Here is a 22744-nt window from a genome sequence, read left to right on the forward strand (position 1 = left end):
CGTCTCTCTTTGTCTCGCTGCCAGTATGTGGACCCTCAGGAGCAGCATCTTCTCAGGGGTCCGACATCGCTGGGTGACGATATGTGGGCTCAGGTGCAGCAGAGGGGTTACCCAGGGAAGATGTTGGGAGGGCAGCTGAAGAGACCGGCCCCCCCTCTCGGGGAGTACTCGGTCATCCGGCACACCCCGCCCCCCTCCCTGCACCCCTCCTCTCGCCCCAATGAGGACTGCCCCAGTCCTAGCAAGAGGAAGAGGAGCTCTGAGCAGGTATGTGGATGATTTGAAACCTCTGCGTTTAAAAACTTGACTCGTGCATTAAAATGTACTTTACACCAAAAGTTGACTCGTAAAGGATAAAGAAACAAAGTCTATACTCTCTCACATGTAGAATCGGGTGATTGCATAGAATAATTAGACATTTTCTGATATCTAAACTTTGTGGTTGTTATTTGACCATGTTGTGTAGATGGGATATGATGTAGTACCTTAACGCTGCTCTCTCCAGGTTCCTCACCCAGGCATACAGAGGTTCCCTGGCCCAGGAGGGCACCCCCTGCCCCCACAGCAGCAGCCCCCGTCCCACTACCCCCCTCCTCCACCCAAACCTGCTTTCTGGAACCCCATGCACAAGGCGAGTGGCGCCGCCTGGGCCCAGCCCGAACGCAAGAACGGGTCCCCTGAGTTCCAGGTCCGAGCCGTAAGAACACTTAACACTGCTGCTCTATCAAGAACGTGACCAGATGGAATGTAGCTATACAGATTGATGTTTTTTTTGTTGAGACGCAGTTTGGAATGTCAGGTTATCGAGGCTCCTGAGCCATCATGTTAATCGTCTCTATCCCTCTCTCTCTTTCTCTCTGCTAACAGGAGTCGGTCAAGTCCTGCATGGGCGGCTACACCTACAAACCTCCCGCCCCCTCGCCCATCTCCCCACCCCTCACCTCCTCCCCGGGAGGCTACCCTCAGAGGCATAGCGGGCCCCACCCACCCCACAAGCCCTCATTCTCACCTCAGGCCCTCAATCAACCCCCACACAACAACCCCCACAGCTCTCACCCGCAGTACCCTAAACAACCAGCCCCGCCCCGCATGGGGATGGAGCCCAGGGGAGGTCCTCCTACCCCCCAGAGAGGCCCTACCACTGGGGGCAGGGGAGTCAACAACCATCCGCCTCCTCACCACCACCAACCTCCAGCAAGGGGGGACAGAGACAGTAGGGAGCCCCCCCAACCCTCACCAGCAAACCACACCGGCGTGCCTTACAGCCACAACCCCCACTTCCAGCCCCACCCCGGGCTGGGCCACACTGCTCCCCACCCCCCTGCCAGCAGCACAGCAGTACCTCAGCAGCACAACCCCACTCCCCCCCACCACGAGGCCTGGAGACCCCAGGGACAGGGTCAGGGCAGGCCACAAAACAACCACCCCATGGTGAGTCCCAGGTTCCCTGCAGATCGAATGTTGCACCCCACTGCTACTAACTCCTCTCCTTTTGTTAACGTGGGATTATCATGTGATCTCCGCCTTTTTCACACTGTACTTATTTGCAACATTCTGAATTGACGCCCGGCCAGCTCACTACCCCCTACGCAGTTAATGTAGACCTGAAGAGATTGGGAACAACTCACATTTTACCCAGCTATGGGCCAAATGTGATTTAGCAGAACGGTCAGTTTGGAATTGATTGGGCTTAGTTAATTGAGCAATAAGGCCCGAGGGGATGTGGTATACGGTCAATATACCGCGGCTAAGGGCTGTTCTTAAGCACGACGCAGCGCAGAGTGCCTGGACACAGCCCTTAGCCGTGGTATATTGGCCATATACCACAAACCCCAAGGTACCTCATTGCTATTATAAACTGATTACCAATGTCATTCGAGCAGAAAATATATATATATTTTTTGTCATACCCATGGTATACGGTCTGATATTCCACAGCTTTTAGCCATTCAGACCTCTAACCAGCCGGTTTCTAATGTTACTTTACACTTCCAAGTCCATTGTTAATTTATGTCCTTTTTTTATTTATATCGTTATCAGTGTATCAAATTACTTTTTGCAAGGAAACACTGTAGGAAGTGTACGATTGTGCCCCAAATCTGGTCAAAAGTAGTGCACTATATAGGGAATAGGGTGCCATTTGGGGCGCATACTAGGTCTATAGCTCTCAATCTCCAGTGCATTAATCTAGCATGTCTCTGTTTCTCTCTACAGGAGTCGGGTCACTACAGGGCAGGGCTGGTACCTCAGGGGCAGCAAAACCAGGCTGGGGAGACCCGGGGTCCCGCGTCCCTCCAACACCATCAGCACCCCCACATCAGCCCCCCTCAGGTTCCTACCAGAACCCCCGTCATCATCTCCACCCCCCAGGCCTCCTGCTCACAGTCACAAAACAACTGCTACAACAACAGTAGTAGTATTACTGGACCTGCACTCTCCACTGTGACCACAGCACCACCTGCTGTGTGTTCAGCTAACAGCACCTGTAGGAGAGGCAGGGAGACGATGTCACTGCCCCACCAGTCCTCAGCTGCGTCTCAGCTGGCGAGAGACCCAGAGAGGGGCCCCTTCCACCCCATGCTGCACCCAGGGTATCAGGGAGCCCACGCGGGCACTGCCAACCACCCCCACCGGGCGCCACCCAGGCCCCAGCAGCAGCAGTCCCCTAGCCAGCACCACCAACAGTCTGTCCAGGGGAAGTCTTACTACGGACGGTCTGATCCTGATGGCACTCTGGCCTCCTCTTCATCCTCCTCCTCTTCGTCATTCTCAGGACACCAGAGGGCAGGGGAGAGCGTCATCACCAGCAGGGGGTCTCACCCCAGACCCCTCACCCAGACGGAGGTCACTAGCTCGCCCCTGCACCGCCCCATGCCCGCCCCCCAACCCCACACTGTCAGCTCTGCCCCTCAGCCAGCCTCCAGCCCCTCCTACTCCAGACTCTGTGCCCAGCCTGCCCCCCAGGCTACCACCACCTCAGCCAAGGGGTATCTAAATTCTCGACCCCAGCCACCTCCACCATCAGCCCCCCAGTCCATGGAGGAGGCTCTGGATAAACTGGATGCTGAGCTGCAGGGTCATATGCAGGCTGAGGAGAGGAGGGAGCAGGAAGAGCGGAAGAGGGAGAGGGAGCAGGAAGAGCGGAAGAGGGAGCAGGAAGAGCGGAAGAGGGAGAGGGAGCAGGAAGAGCGGAAGAGGGAGAGGGAGCAGGAAGAGCGGAAGAGGGAGCGGGAGCAGGAAGAGCGGGAGAGGGAGCAGGAAGAGAGGGAGCAGGAAGAGCGGAAGAGGGAGAGGGAGCAGGAAGAGCGGAAGAGGGAGAGGGAGCAGGAAGAGCGGAAGAGGGAGAGGGAGCAGGAAGAGCGGAAGAGGGAGCAGGAAGAGCGGAAGAGGGAGAGGGAGCAGGGGAAGAGGAGAGAGTTGGAGAGAGCGGAAGAGGAGAAGAAAAGAAGGGAATGGGAAAAAGAGCAGGAGGAAAGGAAGAGGAGGGATTTGGAGAGGGAGCGAGAGGAAGAGGAGAGGAAGAGGACTGAGTGGATGAAAGAGGAGGAGAGGAGGAAGGTGAAGGAGGAGATGAGCCGGAGTAGTAAAAGGAGAGAGGAGTCTGCCATCGAGAGTCTGGAGAGACTCCTGTCCGGCAACTCCTCTGCTCCTCCACCTCCTCGCCTGTCCACCGTCTCCTCCTCCTCCTTTGTCCCACCCCCACCACCCCCCAGCCAGTCATCCTCCTCGCCCCCCTACCCCTGGCTGAGCCGGGGCGGGGCTCCCCCTTGTCCCCCAGGCCAGGCACCACCACCTCCCGCCCCCCTGGAGATGTCACGGCCCCCCCCTCTCACCCCCCAGACGGAGTACGCTAGGGAGAAGCAGAGGCAGAGAGAGATGTGGGGTGAAACCCCCCCCTCGTCATTACACACTAGTAACGTTACCTCAGGGAACAACGTCCTGCCCTCGTTGGGGCCCTCTTACCCCAACCACCCCTCAAATAAGACCTTGACGCAAGGTGCCCCCCGCCCATCCAAAGACACCCCCCATCCCAAGGAGAACGCTAGTCAGCAGGTCCGAGGAGGCGCGATGGGCGCTGTGGATCCCCTCCACACCTCCAGCACGGTCAACCTCCGAGAGCCCCCCAAACTCTTCCAGGCGTTCCCCAGGGATAGCCTACCGTCTGGGCCCAACACCTCCAGGACCAACAGCAGCACGTCCAGCACAGGGGGCCTCCTCCACAAGCGCATGCCCAGCGGAGGCCTAGGCAGCCTAGGTTGCAGCAGCAGCGGCGACTCTGACAGCACCCAGTTTGAGGAGGAACCCTTGGAGCTCTCAACGTTACTCCCGGATGGTCTGGCCAACATCATGGCCATGCTGGATGAGTCCATCAAGAAAGAGGAGGAATCTCTGTACTGCAGCGACCGAAACGGCGCTAGGGAGACCATCATAACTGCCTTTACTGCTATGCCGCCGGCTAAGAGCTACCTGTGCGCCCCGGACCTCATTCCAGCGCCCAATCAGCAACCGCAGGATGACTTTATTGGGACGAACGTCCACGCCAGCCCACCTGTACTGAGCCGACAGGGCTCACTGGCCTCCCCCTGTAGCCGGACTTCCTCCCTCAACGAGGAAGACGAGGAGGGTTGTCTCGCCCTGAAACCCCCTTTGGAGCTCCACGAGCCAGCCGTCCCCCTCAACTCCGACCCCCAGTCAGGGACTAACTACAGCCACAGCGACCTGGCTAAACTCTACGGTCTCCCGGAGCCTGTGAAGAGCGAGGGTGACGACGAGGATGAGGAAGATGAGTCGGAGACCCCGTCCAGTTCCCCTCCCCCACCCCAGAGGCCCCACCTCCACCAGACGGGGGTGAGCAGCACCTTCAAGTCCCAGGCCGCCCTGGAGAACCAGAAGTACGCCTACCGAGGTGGTCCGTTTGGCCGCCCGCCCCCCTCTGCTCTTGGGGGACTGAAGTACTCCTCCTCCCTCTCTCTGGGTCCCGACATCCAACAGCAGCAGAATAGCACCTCCCCCACCTCGGATTCCACCAATCACCCAGGCTTCACGCCGTCGTCGGCCCCTCCCCTAAAGACCCGCCCACACTCCCCCTCCAGCCGGGAGGCAAAGAGACAGGTCAACATCAAGATGGAGGAGCCTGATATCTGGAGAGATGGGAGAGAGGCCATGGAGAAGAGGCTCCATTCCTCGAGGGAGGAGTCCAAGTGTTATCTCTCTACACAGCCCATCAAGATGGAGCCCAAGGAAGAGGTGACGCTTACAACCATCTCAGAGTCTTCTCTGGCCGAGCTGGGCCGAAGCTGTGAGGTTCTCCTGACCCGACACTCCAGCTCCCTCCCTAGCAAGAACACCTCCGACAGGACCAAGACTGAGCTCCAACAGGAGGGCAGGCACCATAAGCCTGAGAGAGAGCGGGAACGACACCGAGAGAAGGATGGAGAGAAGGAGCGGAAACCCGGCCGGAGCAAGAAGCACGAGGAGAGGAAAGAGGGGAAGAAAAAGCAGAGGGAGAAACGAGAAGAGATGTCCTCCTCCTCCTCTTCGTCCTCTCACTCCTCCTCCTCCAGTTCCAGTTCTAAACGGCACAGGCACAAGGAGAAGAAGGACCACCGGCGGATCCTCGGGAACCTGGACCTTCAGCGTAAGGAGATTCGGGAGAAGGACCGCGACCGCGTTCGCGCCGACATGAGGAGGACGGAGGCTGGGTCCACCAGCGAAGGTGAACCCTCCGAATGGGCGTCCCATAGTAGAAGTGAAAGAAGTTCAGGAGTCATGTCCTCTTCTCAGGACAGAGGGGCTGGATCAACACTGCAGGGTTCGGCTGCTGACTTCATGAAGCTGAAGGCCCTGTCGGACGGGCCGCCCAAGGAGCTGAAGATCAGGCTGATCAAGGTGGAGAGCGGCGACCGAGAGACGTTCATCGCCTCTGAGGTGGAGGAGAAGAGGACACCCCTGGAGGAGATCAGCATCGGGAACACTGCCGCAGAGGTCATCAGGGCCTGCAAGTGAGTATGGAGGAGAGAGGGATGGATGGAGGCGTGAACAAGGCAGGGGTGTAGTGAGTGGGGGTGTCTTACCAACGAGAAGTTAAGAGGGAGTTACATTCTAGTTAATCAATTTCTAAAAAGACAGCAAGCTAACTCATTGCTACAGTTTGTGACGGTGTTTGGTCTTAACATCTGTCTCTCCCTGTCTCAGGGGTGCGAGGGTGAAGGGGAAGTTCAGAGAGTCCTACCTGCTCCCTGCGTTCTCTGTCAAGCCCCTGTTTACCACAGAGCCCCTCCCACGGGATAAACTCAACCCCCCCACGCCTAGCATCTACGTAAGTCGATCCTCATTCGCCATAACACGAACCACCGATTACTGTAGCTAATTTCATCTTCACTCTATTTGATTTTTCTCATTTCACCCTCTTGCTTTCTCTTTGAAAGTGTGTGGCATGATATTAAGGATGCCTTTTTGTGTACCTGTGCTGCCCTCTTCTGGTAGAAAAATGCACCTGCTATTTGTGACGGTACTAACTCTTCTGTCCTCTTTCCCTCTCTCTAGTTGGAGAGTAAGAGAGATGCCCTCTCCCCTGTACTACTGCAGTTCTGTACTGACCCCAAGAACCCTGTTACTGTCATCAGAGGACTGGCCGGGTCCCTACGACTCAGTGAGTTTATATATACACACACACACACTGTTATCAATCATTTATTTAACACACTATCTACCACACGTGTTAGAGTAATCAAAGGACTTGGTACCGTTTCTTTTGGGAGTCCCTTTATGCAGGTTAGAGTTTTTCGTCATGAATCTTGTTCTGGAGGCAGCTCTGCAGTGTGGGCACTAGCTGGCACAGCCACAAAGTCATGATATGAACCTAACCTTAACCCTAACCACACTGCTCACCCTAATGCCTAACCTTAACTTGAGACAAAAAGCACTTCATTTTTTCCCCTTCTTTTTTTCATACATTTGTACAATATAGCCAATTTTGACTTTTTGCAGCTGGCCTATCTAAGGGGAAATTGCTCAGTTCTGCCTCCAGGACAAAACGTCAACCTGCTCCCTTTAGGCCATACCATGTCATCCTTTAGTATGTTTGTATATGAAACCCCTTCTTTTTTTTTTCTCCTCAGACCTGGGTCTGTTCTCCACGAAGTCTCTGGTGGATGCTAACTCTGAGCATGCTGTGGAGGTGAGGACTCAGGTACAGCAGCCTGCTGATGAGAACTGGGACCCGAGCGGCACGGGGCAGACCTGGCCCTGTGAGAGCAGCCGCTCACACACCACCATCGCCAAGTACGCCCAGTACCAGGCTTCATCCTTCCAGGAGAGTCTGCAGGTACAGACCAGACTCCACACACACACACACACACACACACACACCTCTTATATAATACTTACTTCTACCCTGTCCCTTTCTGTGTCTTCAGGAGGAGAAGGGTAGTGATGAAGAGGCTGAGGAAGATGAGGAAGACAAGGAGAAGACGAGTAAGGAGACCAGCCCCGAGACATCGAGCAAAGAACCCACAAGTAAAGACGCTACCAGTACCGAACAGAAACCAGTGGGGAAGATAATCAAGTTTGGCACCAACATTGACCTGTCAGACCCCAAGAGGTAAGCTGGAGATGGATGCGTTGTATTACCGCATAGAACACGTGGAACTTTTTCCCATTTGTTCCAGAACTTTCCTCTTTGGTTTTGCTGACCCCTACTGGTCAGGTCTTAGTATTACATTATTACATAAACCCCTCGCCAAAATTACTGAGGCTAAACGTCTATTGCTAAGCAAGGCCATGTGCAGAATCACTATAGTACGTAAGCGCCTTAGTGATGATGGCATTGACGCCAATACTGCTGCTCAGATTTGAAGTTTGGTTGGCCAATTTTGAAACAGACAATAACCCTCTCTCCCTCCCCTCTCCCAGGTGGAAGCCCCAGCTGCAGGAGCTCCAGAAGCTTCCGGGCTTCATGCGCGTGGCGTCCAGCGGGAACATGCTGAGCCACGTGGGACACACCATCCTGGGCATGAACACGGTCCAGCTCTACATGAAGGTCCCCGGGAGCCGCACGCCAGGCCACCAGGAGAATAACAACTTCTGCTCTGTGAACGTCAACATTGGGCCTGGAGACTGCGAGTGGTTCTCTGTGCACGAAAACTACTGGCCGGCCATCGACGACTTCTGTGAAAAGTAAGTTGATACTTTTATCGTGATTTCTTGAATGCACTGATGATGACGAGGTACAAGAATATATTCCTAGTCAGTTTTGCCCGTTTTGAATCTGCGCTTCCAAGTCACTTGAGATTTGCTTTCAAGACCGTACTAGAGGTCGACCGATTATGATTTTGCAACGCCGATACCGATACAGATTATTGGAAGACAAAAAAAAGCCGATACCGATTAATCGGCCGATTTTTAAAAATAAAAAGGTATTTATATATATATCATACACACACACATTTTTGTAATAATGACAATTGCAACAATACTGAATGAACAATGAACACTTTTATTTTAACTTCATATAATACATAAATAAAATAAATTGTCTCAAATAACATGAACATATGTTAAAACGAACCACCAGCTTTCATGGGTCTTCAATATTCCAAGTTAAGTTTTGGGTTGTAGTGCAGAAAGCAGAGCTTGTCTGCATGGTCCCCTGTCAGTCTGCTCCTCCGCGAAACACAGACCTTATTTGAAGTAGATCAAGACATTCTCTATGGAAGACATGAACGGTAAAATAACGAAGGAACCCCTTTCAAGTTCAGCCGCAAGTTATTACAGGAATTATAACGCGTCGACTATTTCTCTCTAAACCATATACCTTTGACTAATCCGGAAACTATCACCTCGAAAACAAAACGTTTATTCCGTTCCGTATTTTATCTAACGGGTGGCATCCATGAGTGTAAATATTCCTGTTACATTGCACAACCTTCAATGTTATGTCATAATTACGTAAAATTCTGGCAAATTAGTTCGCAAAGAGCCAGATGGCCCAAACTGTTGCATATACCCTGACTGCGTGCAATGAACGCAAGAGAAATGACAAATTTCACCTGGTTAATATTGCCTGCTAACCTGGAGATCTTTTAGCTAAATATGCAGGTTTAAAAATATATACTTGTGTATTGATTTTAAGAAAGGCATTGATGTTTATGGTTAAGTACACATTGGAGCAATGACAGTCATTGATTGTTTTTTATAAGATAAGTTTAATCCTAGCTAGCAATTTACCTTAGCTTACTGCATTCGCCTAACAGGGAGGCTCCTTGTGGAGTGCAATGTAATCAGGTGTTAGAGCATTGTACTAGTTAACTGTAAGGTTGCAATATTGGATCCCCTGAGCCGACAAGGTAAAAAATCTGTCGTTCTGGTTCCTAGGCCGTCATTGAAAATAAGAATGTGTTCTTAACTGACTTGCCTAGTTAAATAAAGATTAAATAAAGGTGTAAAAAAATAATAATAATCGGCGCACAAAAATACCGATTTCCGATTGTTATGAAAACTTGAAATCGGCCCCGATTTTAATCGGCCATTCCGATTAATCGGTCGACCTCTAGACCGTACGCCTTAAGAATGTAAAATGGCACAGGCGTCTCATCGACTTAACGTTGGGAGAATGGTAAACTTATCACCCACTCCCTCAGAAGATCTTACCCCCGTATCCCCTCCCTCCTTCAGGCATGGAGTAGACTACCTGACCGGTTCCTGGTGGCCTGTTCTGGAGGACCTGTACCGCTCCAACATCCCTGTTTACCGCTTCATTCAGAGGCCCGGGGACCTGGTGTGGATCAACGCAGGGACCGTCCACTGGGTCCAGGCTGTGGGCTGGTGCAACAACATCGCATGGAACGTGGGCCCACTCAACTGTACGTTAACTCTCTGGCACAGACGCCTACATTAGTCTTGCTACGGATGCAGACCTTTCACTCAACTATCTACTGAAACGCGTTGCAGTAGAGCTGTTTCTTGGACTTTTAATGTTTAGTGTTATTTTATGGATCTGTTGGTCTTGGTCAGTCATTTTGCCTCGAGTTTTGAACTTCAGGGCGACGACCCCGGTCCAAATCCGCACTAATGAGACTCATAAGTAGAGGACTAATGTTGACCTTTTTTTTATAATGTCAGATGAGGTCACTAATGGCACCTTATCCTCCCTGCAGCCTACCAGTACCAGCTGGCCCTGGAGAGGTTTGAGTGGAACGTGGTCAAGAAGGTCAAGTCCATCGTCCCCATGATCCACGTGTCCTGGAACGTGGCCCGCACCGTCAAGGTCACCGACCCCGACACATACAAGATGATCAAGTGAGTATTCAGACTGATGACGTGTCTTCCGGTTGATTGGTGGCGCTACAATGGCAAGAAAAAGTATGTGAACCCTTTGGAATTACCTGGATTTCTGTGTAAATTGGTCATAACATTTGAACTGATCGAGGTCACAACAATAGACAAACACAGTCTGCTTAAACTAATAACACACAATTATACGTTTTCATGTCTTTATTGAACACACTGTGTAAACATTCTCAGTGCAGGGTGGGAAAAGTATGTGAACCCTTGGATTTAATAACAGGTTGACTGTCCTTTGGCAGCAATAACCTCAACCAAACGTTTTCTGTAGTTGCGGATCAGGCCTGCACAACGGTCAGGAGGAATTTTGGACCATTCCTCTTTACAAAACTGTTTCAGTTCCACAATATTCTTGGGATGTCTGGTGTGAACCGCTCTCTTGAGCACATGCCACAGCATCTCAATCGGGTTGTGGTCAGGACTCTGACTGGGCCACTCCAGAAGGCGTATTTTTTTCTGTTGAAGTCATTCTGTTGTTGATTTACTTCTGTGTTTTGGGTTGTTGTCCTGTTGTATCACCCAACTTCTGTTGAGCTTCAATTGGCAGACAGCCTTATATTCTCCTGCAAAATGTCTTGATAAATTTGGAAATGAATTTTTCAGTCGATGATAGCAAGCTGTCCAGGCCCTGCGGCAGCAAAGCAGCCCAAACCATGATGCTCCCTCCACCATAGTTTACAGTTGGGATGAGGTTTTGATGTTGGTGTGCTGAGCCTTTTTTTTTCTCCGTACAGTGTTGTGTGTTCCTCCCGAACAACTCAACTGTAGTTTCGTCTGTCCACAGAATATTTTGCATCAAGGCTTTTAGAGATACTTTTGTAACCCTTACCAGGGAGGTTCACATACTTTTCCCAACCTACAAATGTGAATGTTCAAGTTATGTATTCAATATAGACAAGAAATACTGAAATGTGTTATTAGTTTAAGCATACTATGTTTGTCTATTGTTGTGACTTAGATGATCAGATCAAATTCTATGACCAATTTATGCAGAAATCCAGGTAATTCCAAAGGGTTCACATACTTTATCTTGCCACTGTACATTAGTTACAAATGATACAGGTCAATAGGGCAGATTGTGATTATGCCACTAACTTATGTTCCATTTAATAAGGGTTGCAGTGTCATGACAGGGACACACTGTTACTGTGTTGGACCAGAGTTTTACCTCGGCCAGGTCATGTGATCAGGAAAACTCTCGGTCCTCTTCATGCCTGAAACCTGTATCCTAACCTCATCCCTCACTCGCTCACTCAGGCACTGCCTCCTGCAGTCCATCAAGCACATCCAGGTTCTGCGAGACCAGCTGGTAGCAGCAGGGAAGAAGATCTCCTACCAGAGCCGAGTGAAGGACGAACCAGCTTACTACTGCAACGAGTGTGATGTGAGTAGTACTTCTACCCAGTATCTACCTACTGCCCTCTCAATGCAACCCCCCCCCCCCCAACCTCATGTTTTACCCTCGGTCTGCCAGCACCAAAACGCCTTCTAACTGAACTCAAAACATACACACACACTTACCACAGTCAGAGCCCTTCGCTCTTCTGAAACCACATTACTTCACCCCCCCCCATCTTCCTTCATGGTTGCTTCGGCATGCGTTCAATTCCTCCCCATTCGTTACAAGACAAGCCCTTTACTTGTGTACTGAGTATCTGTGTGTATATATCTTCTGTCCACCAGGTGGAGGTGTTTGACCTGCTGTTCGTGACGTCTGAGAGTGGCAGCAGGAAGACCTATGTGGTCCACTGTGAGGACTGTGCCCGCCAGAGGAACCCCAGCCTCTCCAACAACGTAGTGGTGTTGGAGCAGTACCGCATGGAGGAGCTAATGAGTACCTACGACACATTCAGCCTGGTGAGGACACACACCTTTTTCTTATGAGACACGGGCGGGCACCTGCATACAAGGAAATCGGTGTCTGTCTGCCTAACAACCCGAGGACAGTAGATGTAACGTTTCCTCTTCTGTCTGTCTCCTCTCTCCAGACTGCAGCCCCGAGTACACAGTGATAAAGCTCCTCCCCCCTCCGCGTCTCACAGCCATAACCAAAACTCCTGCCAGACAGGACTTAACATCTTTAAAAAAAAACGTTATTTTTAACCCCCCCCCCCCCCCCCCCCCCCTTCGTTATTTAAGATGTTTTGACTACTGCTAATACTTGCCGATCAAACAGCCAATCGAAAACCAGTTTACTACTCATCACCGTTTACAAAACCGAACCGCCAATCAAATGCCAGTTTACCCTTGTTGTAGACTGTTCGTGAGCAGCGTTCTGGTTTCTGGAGGACTTGAAAAAAATGGAAAGGCAGTTGGTGCTAGCTGCCATTGTGAACAAGCAACAAAGGGTTGACAGTTATCAATGGCATGAATTTGATTATTTCCATATCTTTTTTTTTTATCATGAATTCTGAAATGTGTAAATGCTGTGTATTTTGTGGGGTGCTGTTTTGTTTTTTTTCTAAAATAATGTATTTTCTTTAAGACTAGATCAGCCCTAGATATATACCACATTGGCCTTGTGACTTGTATTTAGAAGATAAATAAGATGGAAAATACTAAGAGATATGACTTTTTTTCTAAAAGCATTAAGAATAAGGAGACACAAAAAAATACAATTGTTTGAAATGCTTAGAAACATACGGGTTTTAAAGTCTTTTTAGATTTTTAGTTTAGTCTTTCTTACTCTTGTATGTGTTGTGTTTTTACAAATGTATAATGTTTATTTCCACGGGAAGGCGAAAGAGTCAATTGTCACAACTCTTTAGGAGTACATCAGGTCTTTTTGTTTTAATGAATTGCTTCCATTTTTGCATTGTTTTGTACCTCTGATTTTGTTAGTTTTTTGCTTAATATACAGATTTATAATTTTTCTTCTGGATTTTACATTGTACATTCTTTTTTATTTAAAATGTTTCTTATATTTATAGGATGTCAATGTTCTCCCCTTGCTTTTATTAGGGTTGTACAAGTTTGAAAGTAATTTTTTTTTCTCTAACAACTGAAATGGTGTGTTATGGGAGGACAAGGTTCTCTGGTGCTTCTTCTGGTTCTATATATATATATATATATATATATATAAATGATATTTCTAATGAATATAACTTACACCTTTCCCTGTAGTTGCTAGGATCCACAGCCGAGGTAGCTGACGAATGGAATACGGTCTTTGTAATGCGTGGGGGAAATTGTAATTGTTTTTCATTCTTTCTGGGGGGCTTTGGATTAAATGATTTTTTTTTTATATATATATATTATTGTAATCTGTTGGAATATTGACTTATGGGATAGAAAGGTGCTACAGTTTTTGGATGAACTATTTTTGTTTTTCCTTTAAGATAAATTCTATTTTTCCTGTTGCAATATACCTTCCTTTTCCTTCTCTTTGTGGTCATTTATTTAAAACTGCACTCTTTTAAGAACACACACACACACACCAAACTGAGCCAGACATGTCTTAAACACTTTGTGAATTTGTGTGACATTACTATGACTTATTAATAAATAAACGCTTTTGATAAAGCCAAAAATGTGCATATAGTTTAATTGTTTAAACTCTATTGATGGTACACGCCTCATCTGAACAGCTAACACTGACTGCCAGGAGTGTTTTTGCAGATGTCTCAAACAAACCACATCTCATACCTGATAGAGCCACCAGTTGTTCACCTAATGTAAATAAATATTGGGTAGAATGTTAGAATAGTAACATATTGAACGTAACATCCCAGTCAGTCAAATCTGAAAACAAAGGCCAGAGTAGTAGCCTATAAAATCTATGCTATATAGAATCTAGACCTATAGATTAATGAATAAACCCCTCTTTGAGCTGGATTTAATCTGTATCGCTAAAGTGTTATAGATTTCGCAATCAAAATGTAAGAGTAATTTCTGACTTGCGCTGACATAGTCAGACTGCTTTCACAGTAAAACGCTGCATATGGAACATTGCCTTTTTAAGTTTGAATCCCACTGTAACGCTGAACTGAAGTGATTTAGATTGAATCTAGCCCTTTTATCTGACTTCCTGCCTGAGGCTGATGAGCTGACCACTGACGTGGGTGAGAGCGGATATCTTCTATTTACGCTTTGGGCCCATATACAATAACAAGCCGAACCCTCATATCGCTTAGCCGAGCTAGATCTTATCTCTGGCACTTGCAGAGGTCTCCTCATTCAAGTCAATCACTAACGGTTCCTTTTGTTTGACCTGAGTGTGTGTGTGTGTGTGTATAAAATTAAGTGAGTGGTTTCCATAAGGTGAGTTCTATCCAAGGTTAAAAAAGCAGGCACAAACCAACACACATTGTCACACAAAACAGGACAGGAAACCGCAGTGAACTCACAGGATTCAATGACAAAGTCCAGATTTCAGTTTCCCCCTCAGCTAATTCCACTGACTGACACTACAGTAGAAAGGTGTAGGCCCACCCAATCAGATTGAGCAAACATAAAAAATACAAATAATTATGCTCTTTTGTGTTCCAAATGGGACATTTGGTTTTTTTACCCAAACATGCAAACATCAATAGATATTCATAGCAAGCGGTGCACTGGGTTAGTCAGATTTGATGAAATATAACAGAATGGAAAAACTGGAATGACATTCACTCTCATGGGATGGGTTGCCAAAAATAACTAAAATCCACACCTTCAATAAGCCACAAAGTCAGCAAAAAAAAGAAACGTCCCTTTATCAGGACCCTGTCTTTCAAAGATAATTCATAAAAATCCAAATAACTTCACAGATCTTCATTGTAAAGGGTTTAAACACTGTTTCCCAATTAATGAATTAATGAACATGCACCCTGTGGAACGGTCGTTAAGACACTTACAGACGGTAGGCAATTAAGGTCACAGTTATGGAAACTTAGGACACTAAAGAGCCCTTTCTACTGACTGAAAAACACCAAAAGAAAGATTCCCAGGGTCCCTGCACATCTGCGTTAACGTGCCTTAGGCATGCTGCAGGAGGCATGAGGACTTCAGATGTGGCCAGGGCAATAAATTGCAATGTCCGTACTGTGAGACGCCTAAGACAGCGCTACAGGGAGACAGGACGGACAGCTGATTGTCCTCGCAGTGGCAGACCACGTGTAATAACACCTGCACAGGATCGGTACATCCGAACATCACACCTGCGGGACAGGTACAGGATGGCAACAACAACTGCCCGAGTTACACCAGGAACGCACAATCCATCCATCAGTGCTCAGACTGTCCACAATAGGCTGAGAGAGGCTGGACTGAGGGCTTGTAGGCCTGTCGTAAGGCAGGTCCTCACCAGACATCACCGGCAACAACGTCGCCTATGGGCACAAACCCACTGTCGCTGGACCAGACAGGACTGGCAAAAAGTGCTCTTCACTGACGAGTCGCGGTTTTGTCTCACATGGGGTGATGGTCGGATTTGCGTTTATCGTCGAAGGAATGAGCGTTACACCGAGGCCTGTACTCTGGAGCGGGACGATTTGGAGATGGAGGGTCCGTCATGGTCTGGGGGCGGTGTGTCACAGCATCATCGGACTGAGCTTGTTGTCATTGCAGGCAATCTCAACACTGTGCGTTACAGGGAAGACATCCTCCTCCCTCATGTGTTACCCTTCCTGCAGGCTAATCCTGACATGACCCTCCAGCATGACAATGCCATCAGCCATACTGCTCGTTCTGTGCGTGATTTCCTATAAGACAGGAATGTCAGTGTTCTGCCATGGCCAGCGAAGAGCCCGGATCTCAAACCCATTGCGCACGTCTGGGACCTGTTGTATCTGAGGGTGAGGGCTAGGGCCATCCCCCCCAGAAATGTCCGGAAACTTGCAGGTGCCTTGCTGGAAGAGTGGGGTAACATCTCACAGCAAGAACTGGCAAATCTGGTGCAGTCCATGAGGAGGAGATGCACTGCAGTACTTAATGCAGCTGGTGGCCACACCAGATACTGACTGTTACTTTTGATTTTGACCCACCCTTTGTTCAGGGATACATTATTAAATTTATGTTAGTCACATGTCTGTGGAACTTGTTCAGTTTATGTCTCAGTTGTTGAATCTTGTTATGTTCATACAAATATTTACACATGTTAAGTTTGCTGAAAATAAACGCAGTTGACAGTGAGAGGACGTTTCTTTTTTGCTGAGTTTATGACTGCATTGAGGCATATGTCACTGTGCCTCTATGGCTATATGCACCATTCCACTGCCTATTTAAATTTGTTCATTTAGCAAACAAGACAGCTCATAATCCAGTGCCTTTATCACAGTCAACACACCTATATTTTAGCATTAGAAATTATACATTTTCTCTCAGCCTCATGGCAAAATGTGTAGAATAGCAGGAGATGACCTATAAAACTGCACATTTTCATTTCTGCCCCATTATAAAATGTTTAGCATTGCAAGAGATTAGCTTTAAAACAGCCACATTTTGTCTAGCCTCTTGACAAAATGTGTAGAATAGCATGAGATTAGCTATAAAACGGCAAACGTTTCTCTTTATTGGAGGGGGCCCACCCACCAACACATTTCTGGCTGTGCATTCTCTGAGGGTATAGGAATGGACTCCCACTGAATGTGGTGAAATAACCACCACATTCAGTGGGTGCAGAAATAATGCGCAGAAATAACCAGTTTTTTTTTACATCCATGATTGATCGAACACAATCAGGAGATTTACGCACATACCACCGTGGGGGACAATGAAGTAACAAGGCCCCTCATATTTCAAAAACACCAAACATATATCCACCAATCTAGAAAAATCCAGGTCCCACAGTGAGATAAGGAATGTCAGTGTGTCCCATCCTGTGGCCCGGTGTGAAGAGGTCAACGAGTACGGAGGAAAGCTGGATAGAATGGAGGACATCCTGCTTCCACAGGAAGTCGCATCCACCGTCCACTCCACCCACTGAGGGTATAATAAGAATTGGAGACTGCGTCCAAGATGTCCGCCCGTTGTTTTCAAGGTAATCTACTCACGTTCGCATATGCTGATTCATGGACCGTCTATATCCAGGTTGCATCCGGTGTATACGAACCATCACATGCGCACTAGCACTGAGTGGAGCAGCGACGACGTCATCACGTCATCCAAAAACATGACAGACATTGGATAAATATAAAATGTTAATATCTTCGGCTGTGAATTTTTTTTTTTTAAGTATTTAAATAAAGGATAATCAGCCTGAGTGACAATTATATGAATAATTCAATAGATGTTTTGTGCACAAAGATGATCGCTAAAGTGTCTTATTAGGAATTTTCAAATCTGACCTCTATGTGGCTTTACATGGAAATTGTCTTTCTAGGCCAGGTGTCAGTTCAACTGCAGTACCGAAGCGAAACTGTAGCTTCTAGACCGGAACCCCTTGACTCCACCCCGATCTGATGGCCACAGATGGTCAGTGTCTGTGTGTGTGACCGTACACTCACACCCCACCAACACAATGCTGGCTCAAGGGACTAGTGTGATCATCATGTTGTTGGACTAATGATGGGAAAATCTAGAAAGCCTTTGAAGCTATTGTTGACCAAGCTATTGTTGGTCACCGACTATGAATTAAGCTATTATTCATTTATAATTACTAAGATAGGATCAATGAAATATAGATTGTCGTGTATATACATACAGCGCCTTGCAAAATTATTAATATCCCTTGGATTTCCTGGCATTTTATTATGTTACAAAGTGAGAATTAAAAATGGATTTAGTCTCAATTTTTTCGTCAATCTACTCAAAATACTCTATAATGTGAAAGTGGAAGAAAACTGATATTTTTGAAAAGATTAACAAGAATGTGATAACTAAAATAGTAGTTGCAAGTATTCAGCCCCTTTGTTCAGGCAAGCCTAAATTAGTTCAGGAGTAAAATGTGTTTTAAAATGTCTTAATAAGTTACATGGATTCACTCTTGTTGAAATAACACAGTTGAAGTCTGAAGTTTACATACACTTAGGTTGGAGTCATTAAAACTGTCACGCCCTGGCCTTAGTTATCTTTGCTTTCTTTATTATTTTAGTTAGGTCAGGGTGTGACATGGGGGATGTATGTGTTTTGTATTGTCTAGGGGTTTTGTATGTTTATGGGGCAGTGTCTAGTCTAGGTGTATGTATGTCTATGGTTGCCTAGATTGGTTCTCAATTAGAGACAGCTGTCTATCGTTGTCTCTGATTGGGAACCATATTTAGGCAGCCATATTCATTGGGTAGTTCGTGGGTTATTGTCTATGTCTATGTGTAGTGTTTGTGTCAGCACTATTTGTTTATAGCGTCACGTTCGTTTGTTGTTTTGTATAGTTTGTATAGTGTTCTTCGTTTCGCTTAATTAAAAGAAGAATGTATTGTTATCACGCTGCGCCTTGGTCCTCCTCTCTTCCACCATATAACGATCGTGACAAAAACTTGTTTTTCAACCACTCCACACATTTCTTGTTAACAAACTTTAGTTTTGGCAAGTCGGTTAAGACATCTATTTTGTGCATGACACAAGTAATTTTTCCAACAATTGTTTACAGACAGATTATTTCACTTATAATTCACTGTATCACAATTCCAGTGGGTCAGAAGTTTACATACACTAAGTTGACTGTGCCTTCAAACAGCTTGGAAAATTGTAGAAAATTATGTCATGGCTTTAGAAGCTTCTGATAGGCTAATTGACATAATTTGAGTCAATTGGAGGTGTACCTGTGGATGTATTTAAAGGTCTACCTTCAAACTCAGTGCATCTTTGCTTGACATCATGGGAAAATCAATAGAAATCAGCCAAATCAAATCAAAGTTTATTTGTCACGTGCGACGAATACAACAGGTGTAGACCTACTTACAGGCTCTAACCAATAGTGCAAAAAAAGGTATTAGGTGAACAATAGGTAGGTACAGAAATAAAACAACAGTAAAAAGACAGGCTATATACAGTAGCGAGGCTATAAAAGTAGTGAGGCTACATACAGACACCTGTTAGTCAGGCTGATTGAGGTAGTATGTACATGTAGATATGGTTAAAGTGACTATGCATATATGATGAACAGAGAGTAGCAGTAGCATAAAAGAGGGGTTGGCGGGTGGTGGGTGGGACACAATGCAGATATCCCGTTAGGCAATGTGCGGGAGCACTGGTTGGTCGGCCAGTGCTGCATGACTTGTGTCATGCACAAGGTAGATGTCCTAACCGACTTGCCAAAACAATAGTTTGTTAACAAGAAATTTGTGGAGTGGTTGAAAAACGAGTTTTAATGACTCCAACCTAAGTGTATATAAACTTCCAACTTCGCCTGTATGTAAATTTAATATTTCTAAAAACCTGTTTTTGCTTTGTCATTATGTGGTATTGTGTGTAGATTGATGAGGATTATTTTAGAATAAGGCTGTAACCTAACAAAATTTGGAAAAAGTCAAGGGGTCTTAATACTTTCCAAAGGTGCTGTACGTTGTAAAGTTTCATTCACAGGCTAGGTTGTAGCAACGTCATGATGGGTACAGGGAAACTTTGAGTATCACGTAGTAGCCTAAACCCGGCGATGTTACACTGAGCTTGGTGAATGGAAAATGAATGACAGTCATCCAATATGCTGTAACAGAAATAAGGCCAGGCTCATCAAAAAAATGATCATCCTCCCTCGTCCTCAACGTCACCGACCACCACTGGCATCATGGTGTGGGTATGCTTGACATCAGCAAATACTGGGGACTTTTTCAAGATAAAGAGAAACGGGATGGAGCTAAACACAGACAAAATCATAGAGGAAAACCTGCTTCCATCTGCTTTACACCATACGTTAGGAGATGAATTCACCTTGCAGTAGGAAAATAACCCACAACACAAGGCCAAATCTACACTGGAGTTGCTTAACAGTACCCGTCTACTATGGAGGTTCCACAAGACTATTGAGAAAGAGTAGGCAGGACAGACAAAAAAATTGCCACTTTCACATGTAAACACTGCAATTACCCAATCAACCAGTGAGCGGTTTCAAGCTTGATTATATTCCCTGCCACAGATGCAACGACAGTTTGTTTTAGAAGCTATTTTCTCCACTGCTTACTTCTTCTTCTCGCACTCCCTCTCCGACACACTCTCTTTCAGCAGCACTTCTGATTGAATTGTGTCAACCACATCCCTCTCTTCCACCCTCCTCCCATCCCATCTACTCATCCATCTTCCGCCTCTTCTTACATAATCCAACATTTGAAAACGTAAACCACAGGCCGTATGTGACGCAAACACATCTGTAAGTCAGGCTCTTGGGTGTAGAGTGGTAGAAGATGGTACTGATAAGGCATTTTCTTCTTTCTTGTTTCGGATAAGCATTATATAAGCTAGCAAAAACCATGAACATGTAAAGCCCAGTAGACGTGTGCAGTAAAAGATGGTAAAGATCAACAGTATCTCTAGCTCATCTATTTGAGCCTGTTTGGATCCCCCGTCTCTCAGTTCTCCCCTCCTGCCCCTTGACTCCTCTCTTCTCCGCTCAGATACAGATAAAAGAGACTCAAATATCTGTAGCGATCAGGGATAAAGCCCAGTGGAGGGACAAGGTAAATAAATACTGACCAGCTCAAAGGGGAGAAGAGAGCGAGAACAGAGAGAAAGGGGGAGAGAAAGAGAAAATCCGATCAGACAACAGTAATTACTCTGTGATCTGCACTCTCTCTCTTATCAGTTCAGAGGTTCTTTGTCTGCCTCCTCTCTCCTTTTATCCCTTTTTTCCTCCCTTGTTCCATTGATCCTTCCAGTTATCCCTCCGATCCGTGATTCCTGATATTGTCCTTTTCATCATGTTGTGGCGTTTCTCTCATTCACTCTGGACTTCCTAGCTAGCATCTTTTGCATCTCTGCGTAACGTAACTGGTATGACGTCCATCCTCTATTCCTGGTCTTTCTTCATCTGGGTTCTTGGTGTTTCTCAGTGGGAATCAAGGACCCATCCCTAAACACTATCAGAGCTGTGTGAAGCTGCTCTCTCACACCGCTATCTTCCACTGCTGCAGACTCATGGGTTACGGTTGGAGCTCGGGTTGGGATTCGGGTTGGAGCTAGGGTTAGGGTTGCAGCTAGGGTTAGGGTTAGAGCTAGGGTTGGGGTTAGGGTTAAGGTCTTCCATTGTAAGTACAGGATAATACCAACATTTGTTACACTTTCCTTACAGAAATCTTTGTAAAATAATAAAAGCACTGGCTAATGTCCATCTTTACATGAATTAGTCTAAGCAACTAGGGTTGTCTGTAACATGGTGGGGGATGTCAGTGGCACCATGCAGCCTCTGCTCCATCCCTGGCTGCTGATTAGACCACAGCGACATAGCAGCTCTTTAAATACACACTCCCTCTCTCCTTCTCCCCCTCGCTCCCTCTCTCATCATCCCCTCCCCCTCTCTCCACAGGCTCAATCACTTCGCAGGTTATCAGAGAAGCAGCCTGGCTCCAACCCCTAACACAGAGTGCTGCACACAGATAACAGAGGGATAGAGAGAAGAGAGGGGGGGTGCTTTACATGCACGGCTTATAGTAGTTAAGAGGGAGAGGAGTGAGGTGGGGGCACAAGCACTCAATGTAGTAGTTAAGAAAGGGAGGGGGGAAATGAGTGAGGGAGAAGTGAGTGAGAGTGTGAGAGAAAGGCATCCCTCTAATTCCTCAAGAGGGGAATGTGAGAATAGGAGGAGAAGGAGGGACGGACTGACGGAGGGACGCACAGAGGTCTGGGATACCTCTAAAGAGCTGAGACCCAAAGCGCTGAGGCTGGAGTGGTCGACTGCAGTCAGGGAGAGAACATCAGGTGAAAGGACGAAGCACTTCAGTCTGAGAAATAGGGGAGGGGGACCGACACTGACTTATCCCTGACGGACCGACGACCCTGCACAGTGCAGAGAGGAAACAGCAAGCGATTACGTCTACAGGAGGTCAGCATACCACTACTACACGAGCTGGTCACAACTTCATTACGAAGAGTGTGAAGGAATCTGAACTGATACAGAGGGAAAACCCATAGCCAAAACGCAGGGGAGATTTGAGGAAAGACAGGAGAGAGAGAACATTTGAAGCTTGTCCACCTGCTTGAATAAGTGGAGAAAGAGAGTGCTTCACTGGAACTTCAAGGAGAAGAGAAGAGAGAAGAAGAGAAGGAGAAGAGAAGCGAGAAGGAGAAGAGAAGAGAAGAGAGAAGAAGAGAAGGAGAAGAGAAGCGAAGCGAGAAGGAGAAGAGAAGAGAGAAGAAGAGAAGGAGAAGAGAGAAGAAGAGAAAGAGAAGAGAAGGAGAGGAAAAGGAGAAGAGAGAAGAAGAGAAGAAGAGAAGCGAGAAGGAGAAGAGAAGCGAGAAGGAGAAGAGAAGCGAGAAGGAGAAGAGAAGAGAAGGAGAAGAGAAGAGAAGGAGAAGAGAGAAGAAGAGAAAGAGAAGAGAAGGAGAAGAAAAG

General features: G+C 47.1%; 1 protein-coding gene across 3 annotated transcripts in view; it reads left to right on the plus strand.

Annotated features, from left to right (window-relative positions):
- The window catches only part of LOC120049704 (lysine-specific demethylase 6B-like), a 55889-nt gene extending 42163 nt beyond the window's left edge, over nt 1-13726 (plus strand). For 2 of the 3 annotated variants that reach the window (XM_038996055.1, XM_038996057.1), the window contains 13 exons: nt 25-267; nt 506-688; nt 868-1431; nt 2215-6002; nt 6196-6319; nt 6547-6652; nt 7122-7327; nt 7419-7603; nt 7915-8178; nt 9676-9863; nt 10158-10299; nt 11602-11728; nt 12028-13726. In XM_038996055.1, coding sequence (XP_038851983.1) covers nt 25-267; nt 506-688; nt 868-1431; nt 2215-6002; nt 6196-6319; nt 6547-6652; nt 7122-7327; nt 7419-7603; nt 7915-8178; nt 9676-9863; nt 10158-10299; nt 11602-11728; nt 12028-12228 — 6321 coding nt within the window. In that variant the 3' untranslated portion in view covers nt 12229-13726. The remainder of the gene's footprint in view (nt 1-24; nt 268-505; nt 689-867; nt 1432-2214; nt 6003-6195; nt 6320-6546; nt 6653-7121; nt 7328-7418; nt 7604-7914; nt 8179-9675; nt 9864-10157; nt 10300-11601; nt 11729-12027) is intronic. The other variant, XM_038996058.1, reaches the window with a different exon arrangement.
- Nucleotides 13727-22744: the final 9018 nt, after the last annotated feature.

This window comes from Salvelinus namaycush, chromosome 6 (genome assembly GCF_016432855.1).
Source record: "Salvelinus namaycush isolate Seneca chromosome 6, SaNama_1.0, whole genome shotgun sequence".
Taxonomy (NCBI): domain Eukaryota; kingdom Metazoa; phylum Chordata; class Actinopteri; order Salmoniformes; family Salmonidae; genus Salvelinus; species Salvelinus namaycush.